General features: G+C 40.8%; 1 protein-coding gene across 1 annotated transcript; it reads right to left on the bottom strand.

Annotated features, from left to right (window-relative positions):
- Positions 1-4,578: 4,578 nt before the first annotated feature.
- On the bottom strand, positions 4,579-7,262 carry LOC118413054. Its single transcript, XM_035816197.1, has 5 exons — positions 7,008-7,262; positions 6,440-6,532; positions 5,530-5,678; positions 4,985-5,114; positions 4,579-4,583 (listed from the first exon to the last, which is right to left on the bottom strand). Exons 1-5 carry the CDS (start codon positions 7,087-7,089, stop codon positions 4,579-4,581), a joined length of 459 nt encoding a protein of 152 aa, XP_035672090.1. The 5' UTR covers positions 7,090-7,262.
- Positions 7,263-10,467: the final 3,205 nt, after the last annotated feature.

Raw genomic sequence — 10,467 nt, 5'->3', positions numbered from 1 at the left:
CATAGACATGACGGTTTTCACGTATCCGTCAGTAGCTATAGCCTGCATCGTACTGTTTACACCTTGCTTTGTGCTACATTTTTTTTTTCTCTCTTCTAAAACACATAAACGTGTAGCTCATTTGCCATTGGGCGGACGTCAATAGCATACATCGCTGGCGTGGAGCAAGTTTTTGACTTAGTTTCAACGCTTGATAACTGGTAATTAGAGGTTTCCTATTCCTGATCAAAACTACTAGTACCCTATGTAAGGTACTGAGCTAGTTTTTACTACGGTACTCCTAGGTCTAATTAGATAGAAACTCTTTCGAGAAAAAAGATGAGGAATGCGTCTGAGCATGTGTGTATGGCAGCTTATAACAGACGATTACAATTTACAATATCGGAATATTTTCTTACCTGTAGAAACGAGAAATATGACAAGTGCCAAGATCATCCTCAACAATGTTGCGCGATCTGGGCTTTGTCAGTTGATCTCCGACTGATGTCAATGTAGGAAAAAGAACAGAAACTTCGCGCTCACGGCCAAGGACGTAAGACTAAGAGGTACCTTCCCTGTTATGGAGTCTACGTGCGATCCAACCAGGTAAATTTATGACCATCAGCTACATGTAACCAAACCTGTTATCCAGGTGCCACTGTTGTCACAGCCAAAGGTCATATCTGTGTACAGGACTTTGGGCATTTGATAGATTCGAGTGTTTTCGTCGGCTCTGATTAATATGTAAAAGGGCCAGTTTGTTGAACATTCCCTCTATAACTTGTGAGACCTGCCGTTCCGGTGTTGACCGTTGGACCCTTATTCACTTGTTTCCTCTTTGGTTATTATTGCAACGATTTTCGAGGTCTGACAATTTTCAACAAAATCAAGAATGCTGAGATGTTTATGTTCATTAGTTCATTTTTTGTCAATGAAGAAGAAACTAGCTTCATGGGGCCCCAGGGCTAATTAAACCAACTACACTCTCTCTTCTTGACACAGAACTCAGATAACTAAAGGACCATAAATTGACGAAACCAGTAACTAAATTTGAACTCACGGGTCTCGCAGCAGGTACCCCAGAACTCTAGTGGACACCAACACGACGAAGTCTGTGGTGTTCCTCCGTTATGACAGAACCGGTTACAGGCCTGAGTTTGCGGCCCCGGGGCTCCACAGCCGCTAGCTGTGCGCGTCTGCGTGCCTGAGGTTCCACACGGGGCGCTGCAGGCGCCCCAACCGTTCCAGTGCCAGTCGCATCTTCGACGTCGTCGGCGTCGCCATGTTTGAACCTCTTGGTTCGTTAAGAGAGCGACCAAGATACAAAAGAGAAGGATTTGTGCCTTATGCATGTCTAAGTCAACGATATTGCCGTCCTCAAAACTTATACGACCTGTTTGAAGGCAAGGGTTTTAAGGGGGTTCGCATGGGGCATATCAGCGTTATTCATTACGTGATTCTTAATTGTTGATCCTCCAATGTGTGGTGATTCTACACTGTACACATGGTGTCAGATTTCTTTATAGTTATGATCTAGCCACTAAGTGTGTGATTGATATTTGTGAATATTTCAAAAAGGTATTTCATGTGTCAACAAAAATTAAAATAAAGTCCGTTCAGCACTTGAATAACATTATGAGCTGGGGTGTTGTGACCTTACGCAAACATGATAGATGGGGTCAGGAAAATATTGGAGAGGCCGGACTTTGATTTCTCTCAATAACAGTTCAAATCTGTCAATATCGCTATTACAATCATCAAAACACCAACTAGCTGACGTCAAACTGTGGCATTCAAAACTATATACGAATGCAGCAAACGCATCTGGAGTTCTAGCTGCGAACGTTCTGATATGTCCAGCCACAAAAACTCCTTCAGAATGCCAGTCATACAAGCTGATAACATTATATTACGGCAATCCCTCTCGTTATTCAGAAACATTGTCATAACCTATGAAAGCCAATTATGTCAAGGAGATTTATTATCCAATATGTACGTTTACAGCTCTGGTACATAATATCTTAAATATCTCCTTACGTTTTCTTGCCGAGACCTGCAGTTCCACGGTTGACCATTCGACCTTTATTGATATTCATGTATTTCCTCGTTAATAATTATTTTGCGTTCATTTGACGTCAGACAATTTCGTGGTAAAATTTTAACATGTATCAAATAATAAAACTGGTGTACAACCATAAAACAATCGGATAACTGGTGTATAATCGGATAACTGGTATACAATTAGAAAAATGGTGTAGAGCCAGAAAACTGGTATACAAAAAAATTGCAGTAGGAAATGTTGTATACAATCAGAAAACTGGTATACAATCAGAAAAATGATACATACAGTCACAAAACTGTCACAAATACAGTCACAGAACAGTAAAAAAAATGGTACACAATCACAAAACTGGTATATAATAAAAGCTTTGTATAAAATCAGAAAACTGCTATTAAATGCAATAAGATGAAAACTAAACACAATAAGAAAAAACTGGTATACAATAACCAATTGGTATGAAATTAGAAAAGTGGTAAACAATTAGAAAAATGGTGTAGAGCCAGAAAACTGGTATACAAAAATCAGCCACCAAAGCAGATGACGGTGGAGGCTAATGGATGACCAACCTGATGAAACCATTCACGGAAATCTGAAAACTACATAGTCTTCGGATGAACGAGAATTCTTTTTACACAACCAGTGGTTACTCACATTACTTACGTTTCGATGTCTCTCAGACACCTTCGTCAGAGCTTCTAACTGGAGTTCTGCTTCTTAACGCTATATGTAGCCGATGTAGGTGGCGCTTTTGCGGTGAGAAAACAATGTAAGCAATGTAAGTACCCACTGGTTGTGTAAAAAGAATTCTCCTTCATCCTACATGCTACCAACTTGATGAAACTATTTTCGGAAATACATTGTTTTCCAACTCAACAAATTGAAGAGAATATAAAACAAAAACAGTATGGTGATTTGGCCCGTTGAAGTACATTTAATTCTATATTTCACGTTTTACTGGTTAGTTCTGCTGCAGGTGGTAGGATAACCGCTGTACAGTGGTGGTGAGAGTTCCACCTGTCGGCTATGGGCGTCCTGGAAAAAAATGAACACAATTTAGCAGGGACGAGATGGTACAGTGTTTTCTATGGTCTAGATAACGATAGCAATGATGATATAAGTGCTTGGTCTGACTGACACGTTAACTAGACAGAAGGTTAGCCTCCTTCACCGGCGTCTCTAGGGCCTTGGCGATAGTTATTATTTTTGGAGAGAGGTGTGTGTGTGTGTGTGGGGGGGGGGGTGTCTCGATTCGCGATTTTTATCCGTGAATACGACGGGAAAGGAAAATATGCCGGGAAAGGAAAAATGTCGGGAGAGGAATATATTCTCGGATAAAAATCGCGAATCGAGCGATAACAACCTTCGCCAAGGCCCTAGAGACGCCGGCGAAGGAGGCTAACAGAAGGGTACATTTCAGGAATTGGGACAGAAAAGTACCTGGAACTGCCTGACATATGAAGCGCATCGTCAAGTCGCAATTTCCGTCGAACCACTTCCCTTTCCAGGGCACTCCGGAGTAAAGAACGCAATCTTCGTTACCCCCATGGTCGTTTGGTTCTCCCTTAGCCCAGTCGTTGTACGACCCAAGTGCAGAACCATCCACCCACTCAAAGCTCCCCTCTTCGCACCGATCGTGCAGGCCGAACCAGAAGGCACGATCGTCGTTCACGGTCTTGTGTAAGGGGGTTAGGATTGCGTTGATCTCAGCGTCTCGGGGCATGGCGAGGGTGCCGCCGTCTTCACCACAGGCAGCGGCCGCATCGCTGAAGGTCTTCCATGTGTTGAAGATCTTGTAGCAGATTCCACGCGACATTGTATAGAGTCAATTCCAAGTCACCGAGATGGTTTTGAAATAATATTTGTAATAAGTTTGAACTATTTTGAGTAAAAGAACATTTCAGTCACTAAAGTTCGAAATTGTTCAAACATTTCAAATGAAAGTTTGAACATGTTTGAACCTTTTTTATATTTGTTGGAACATTTGGGAAAGTAATGATATCATTATCTCTTTATTTAGAACAATTTTCAAACACCTATGTGTTTTTGTTATTGTTCCAACATGTTCCAACATTTTGTGTCATTTTTTCCCTCCATAAAAACTTTTATTGACCCCATAAACAAAGCTGCTAAGCTTGGTCCTTTGTTTGGCTCTTCTATTTTTAGATTTTCTTTAGTATACACTGGTGAGTCTTTTGTGAGAAGGTGGCAGACAGACATAATTTCCTGCACTTGGCAGGGATGTGTGAATTGCCCTCTTCCCAGCCCACTGACCCAGTTTCATCATATTGTTTCCATGTTCGAACATGTGATCACAAATGATGCATCTATGTTGGAACAGTTTAGAAACTAACAGAAATAATGTATTTGATGTTAGAAATGTTTCTAACATGTTTGAATACTATAGAAACATTTAGAACGTCACATAGATGTTGTAAATAGTTCTAAACAGTTACCTATCACAGTTAGATTGTTACAAAGATTTCCAAATTGTTAGAACAAAAGGCAAGAAACACCCTCTCGGTAATATGGAATCGACTCTAACCTTTGGGGCAAGATACTGACAAAAATTGAGTCAACACCAGACTCAGGGATAGGCACTGGTGATATTGAAAATGGTATTACAGAGTAACAATAACCGTTATGAGTAAGTAAACCCCTATGTTAAAACATGACTGGAAGATGCATGTACACAAGTTGTGTAGGTACATTATTGATCAGTGATTAAAAAATATGACAATCGATACCACCAAAGATGTAATTTATCCATCAATGCAAGAAAATACTTCATAGGACTTTTTGCTAACTAAAGGTAAATGATTGATATCATTTACTGGAATAAATAATAGTCAGTGCCACAAATTGTCTCGCTATTATACTAAAGATGCTGCCCAATATGCCATCAGGTGCACAAACAGTACACATAGCAACTAAGACCCAACTTACCTGCAGCTGGCGTCATATTCATCTCCTGAAGACGCTGCTCCAAGGCGGTGGTTCGGTTTCGTTCCTTTTCCAGGCCGAGCTTCAGGGCGTCAACAGTGGTGGAAAGTTGGCGCATGTCGTCTTCATTGCGCTTCAAAGCGTCAACACTGGTGGAAAGTTGGCGCATGTCGTCTTCATCGCGCTTCAAGGCGTCAACAGTGGTGGAAATGTGGTTTTGTTCGCGCTTCAAGGCGTCAACAGTGGTGGACATGATGTCTTGGTCGCGCATAACGGCGTCAACAGCTGTGGACAGTTCAGACATCTCCTATAGACGAATAAACGTTATATGCGTACATCACAAAAAAAAATAAGAAAGAAAAGTTGGAAATTCTGGCTTGATGAGCAGAAAAATTAATTAACAATTACAGAAATGCTAACACTTTACCTCCAACACTGAAATTACCACTATAGGGGGAAAGTCCCTATATTTTTCTATACTGCATTCTACCAACACAGATGAACTTTCATGCTAATTTACAACAAGCTTGTAGTGCAGGGCTGTTTACCTCTTTATTGATGTCGACCGCCAGAGGGACAAGTCCCACAGCGATCAGGCTCACCAGCACGGCAATGCCGGCGGTCATGCAGCTGCGGTTGGAGAGGATGAAGCTACAGAGGGCACCGCGGCCGCCAGATCCACCCTGACTCGTGCGGTCTGTCAGAAAACAATAGTGTTCTTTTTGGCTTGGAATGGACCAATCCTGTCGAACGCCATATCGAACAGATAGAACCACCTATTCTATTTCGAACACCTCCGTCAAAACTGCCCCATTGGACAGAAATGGCTATTTTTGACGGAGGTGTTCGAAATAGGACCATGATCGAACAGGGGGCGGGGTTTTGGGATCGGTCCATTGTAATTTCCAACACAAAAGACTAAGTAATACCCAATTGTTTGACTGTTCAGCTACAGTCTTTACAATAACTGAAGTTAAATTATTATCATTGTTAGCACTAGTCTGTCACAGAATGAACCACCAAGGATGTAAAACAGACTTTTCCGTAAAATTACAGCTGAATTTGTATGGCGCATACAGGACTATCTCAGGAATGCAATCATTTTGTAGGATGAGGGAGAATTCTTAGTACACAACCAGTAGGTACTTGCATTGCTTACGTTTCGATGTCTCTCAGACACCTTCGTCAGAGCTTCTCACTGGAGTTCTGCTTCTCACCGCTATATGTAGCCGATTTAGGTGGCGCTTTTGCGACAAGAAAACAGTCCCAATGTAAGTAACGTACCTACTGGTTGTGTAATAAGGATTCCCCCTCATCCTATATTCTACCAACCCGATGAAACTATTTTCGGAGGCGATCATTTTGTGATCGTACGACAATCGTACAGCGAATGTGATCAGACCCAGCAGGACAAGACAGTATCAGGACAAAAATACTCGCAGGATTGCAGAGTTTTACCTGCTCCGGAGGCGTACAAAGGGTTTGGTTTACTCGCAGCGGCGTCCGCACGTGACTGCCAATCAGTCTGCGGCTGCTGCATGGGTGTGGCGCCTTGAGGGAAATTGCAAAATCAAAATGGTACCGACGGTATGTATCTAGGAGAACAACAGTTGCTTCGTGATTTCATAAAATCAAAATACTTTACAACATTATTTTTTTTACAAATATATGTTTACTATTATAAAAAAAATACTATAACACAAACGCGTCAGCGACGAATTGTTATTGTACATTTCATCATCAATTTGTGATCGTACGACAATCGTACGGCGAATGTGATCAGACCCAGCAGGACAAGACAGTACAGTAGAAGCCGCTTAACTGCACACCGCATTTGACAGTGCTTTTCGTGCAATTATTCGAATGGTGCAACAAAGCGAAGTTATTAAGCTGGACCGCACCACCAATGGATTTTGGGATTTCGTGCAATTAACAGAAGTGTGCGATTATCCGTTGTGCAATTAACTGGCTTTTACTGTATTGGGACAAAAAGGGTAAAAACCGCAGCAGTATTACATAGTCTTACCTGCTTTGCAGGCGTACATGGGGTTGGGTATACTCGCAGCAGCGTCCGCACGTACCTGCCAATCAGTCTGCGGCTGCTGCATGGGTGTGGTGCCTAGAGGAAAATTGCAAAATTAAAATGGCACCGACGGTATGCATGTATCTAGGGGAAGAACAGTTGCTTAAAGATTTCATGAAATCAAAATACAACATTATTTTTACAAGCATATATTTACAACTATGGTAAAAGTTTATGAAAAAACAAACGCGTCTGCGACGAATTGTACATAGCATCATCAATCTTCAGACTCGAGTTTTTTTGTCGTATGGTAATCATAATATGACTGGTGATGACGCCACAGTAAGCGTAGGACCATTTTGGAAACTACCATCGTGAAAATATGCTTTCGAGAGGAAAACATTGCTTGATCATCCTGAAATTTTATAACATCACAATATTTTCGTCATAAAAATGTATCTCTCAAGCTTCATGCCTCAGTCAACGGTTATTTGGAAAAGATGAAAAAAAAACACGTTCTACGCTAAGAAAGGCACTATGCAATTTCAAATCTTAGATTTTACACAAAGATTTCTGAAAAGCAACCCCGTCCACCTGGCAGCTGACATGTGTAGATAAAAGATATCTCAAAATGTTTACCTGTGTCACCAGTCTGGGACGGCTTTTTATCTCCCGGCATTGTCAGATTTCTGGACAGCAAAATATACACGCCCTGCGTCAGGCAGGTTCCAGAACACAATGTGAAAAATAAAGAGACCAAAGATGAAAAAAATTGCATTGAGTGGGTGGCAAACAGCACAGTCACGATCTTGAACTTGAGACAAATCATACAGCCACGTAATCGTTTTCTTTGCTTGGTACAGTAAATGAGAAAGAGAGGTAATGCGAAACGTCAGCAGGTGAGAAAGAACTGGTTGTGTAAAAGAAAATTCTTATGTCCTATGATCTACCAACCTGATGAAATTATTTTCGGCGAGCTAATACCGTATCAAAAACAATCTTTTCTAAAAAAAACTTTCTTTTTAATCATGCTTGTAAAAGTATCAGATATAGTGAATACATTTTTACACGTCAGGTGGCGTCATTAACACGTAGCTAAGTGTCATGATTATGAATAGTCAGGATCGACAAGGTTAGGTCTCAGAAAAAAATGTGTTTTTTTTTCCTTCATGGGCTGTGTCCGTTGATCACGACTGATATGCTAGAAAAAAAGAACCAACCAGACATTTCGCCTCCACGGCCAATTTAAAGGACGCAAGACTTAGAGGTCCTTTTCCCATTAAGAAGTCTGTGTGCGTAATATCTGATTACAGACTAGGACTTTGTGCATTTGATAAAGTGTTTTCGTCGGCTCTATGTAATTGATATTTTGCAATTTTCGGAGTGTTTCCTCCTTGGCTCGTTAAAATTGTCAAGTAAGTTCTCCCGCGATGCTAGACAAAATGCTATTCTCATTGTGGAGACATGTCAAAATGTTTGTCCACGTGTTCATTCTTATATAAAGATTTCTCTTCTAGTTACTTGACATTTACAATAAGACCGTACATTTTTTGTGTGCATTTCGGAATTTTCAAGAGCAATTCATAGGGGAACACACTGAGTGAATCTACAGGCTGTTGATAACTATGTCTTGTCCTTTTTCATTATACCTCGTTTATGAAAGGAACTATGGCATACTAGTACTGAGCACAATATTCCACTTCAAATTATTCTACTTGCAAAGAAAAATACACATTTTATAGTACCTGTGACTGTGTGTTGTTTGAATTCTTTTATTATGCAATGTGGTGCAACTCCAACCAAACGTGCAAACTGTTCCATGCTTAAATCTGTATTTACAATCACTGTAACAAATTCCCTCCAAAAGACTAATAATTAAGGGTTAATGACCCGCCCCGAGGTGTATATGGTGTCATAACGCCTGGGCCTTTGCTATAACCACCGAATAAAACCGTTTTATGAGGTGGTTATAGCAAAGGACCAGGCGTTATGACACCATATATACCGAGGAACAGGTGGGTCATTAACCCTATTATCATATAGCCTACCCACACTGACCCATTTAAGAGTAGATTAGAGTTTCCAGTTGAGTAGGAGCGACAAATTCTTTTCTTAAACATACATCTTTTATTCAGTACATATATTTGAACAGTGAATTTGAACAACATAAAACTTGTACGTGAAATGTATTTCTGTTCCAAGGCTTAAAATAAGAACAAAGTCGATTCATTATGTTACATGACTTGAAATAGATTTTATTGTCTTAAATATTATAGGTAATTCAATGTTGTTTTAAGACAGCAAATGTTTTCTTTGAACAAAGAAACACGCACTACCGATGTTAATAGAGGGAGCCATCCCCCCTGCCATGCCTGTACTTATTCCCCTATCTTGGCAGATGGACGATTCCTGGATATCTCATTCTGATTGGCCAGCGCCCTATTTGTCTGTCCTCCTGATTGGTTTAAACTTTCAAAAGTTTTATCACATATGTGATAATCAAAAATTTAATGCACGGCTGTTACGGCGTCATAACCAGCATGAAATGGGGCCTTCTGATTGGCCCACGTCCCCTGGCTATATGATAATATACAAGAAAGGGGCCAAACCAAGTAGACACACAGAACTGGAAGATGGTGTCTGTACATGGTCCAGCATTCGCAGTGTATAATAAAGCTTACTCAAAGCAAATATACACAATATCATCTTCAATAAAACTTTGCCTCAATCTACATGGAATGGTAAGTCTTTCTTTATAGTTATACATATATTTATATATAGACAGACATATTTCGGTGAAACAACTCTTGGCTCAATTGGTGTAAAAATGCTACCTCACAGTGTCAAGGCATCAGTTAACACAGTGTTATATATACCTATTCTTCCTTAAGCCAGTCATGAACATGTAGGTCAGGATCTGTTTAGTGGCTACCACTGATAACAGAGCATTCTTACAGGCCAAAATTACATTGTCTATATAATAGACAATATCTATATGGTACTTTCGGGTATCAAGTAGACAAAATCCTGGATGTACTTTACATGCAATGTGCTTTAATTGGTTCCTTTCCTATTCCCATGCAGATCTGCCGTGTTTTTCCGTGTTTGGATCCCGACTCTACTCAGCAGTGTTCCTTGTCCCCATCCTATTTCCATATGGTAAGCAGAGCTACCTGTATTTTGCAGTGTTCCTTATACCCCCCTCACATGTAGCGAAAATCGATCGGACGACGAGTCTGCAAGCTCTGAATTACGAGGAGGCATGACCCTGATGCCGACGAAGAAATGGCAGAGTTCCCCCTTCCCGTCAGGGACATGCCTCCTCGTAATTTAGAGCTCGCAGACTCGCCGTCCGATCGATTTTCGCTACATGTGAGGGGGTATTAGGGTGCGTTACGGTGAAAGAAGATTTCATGTCCAGATCCATTGTTCTGTAGCGTTCCTAATCCCTATTCCCTAACCT

Source organism: Branchiostoma floridae, chromosome 4 (genome assembly GCF_000003815.2).
Source record: "Branchiostoma floridae strain S238N-H82 chromosome 4, Bfl_VNyyK, whole genome shotgun sequence".
Taxonomy (NCBI): domain Eukaryota; kingdom Metazoa; phylum Chordata; class Leptocardii; order Amphioxiformes; family Branchiostomatidae; genus Branchiostoma; species Branchiostoma floridae.
This window is presented reverse-complemented; position numbering and strand designations above follow the sequence as displayed.

Coding starts and splice junctions, on each gene's coding strand:
- LOC118413054 (XM_035816197.1), bottom strand. CDS start 7,089: ATGCAGCAGCCGCAGACTGATTGGCAGGTACGTGCGGACGCTGCTGCG. Junction 5,679..6,439: donor TTTGTACGCCTCCGGAGCAG/GTAAAACTCTGC, acceptor GTTTTCTGACAG/ACCGCACGAGTCAGGGTGGA. Junction 5,115..5,529: donor CGGTCGACATCAATAAAGAG/GTAAACAGCCCT, acceptor GACGCTTTGAAG/CGCAATGAAGACGACATGCG.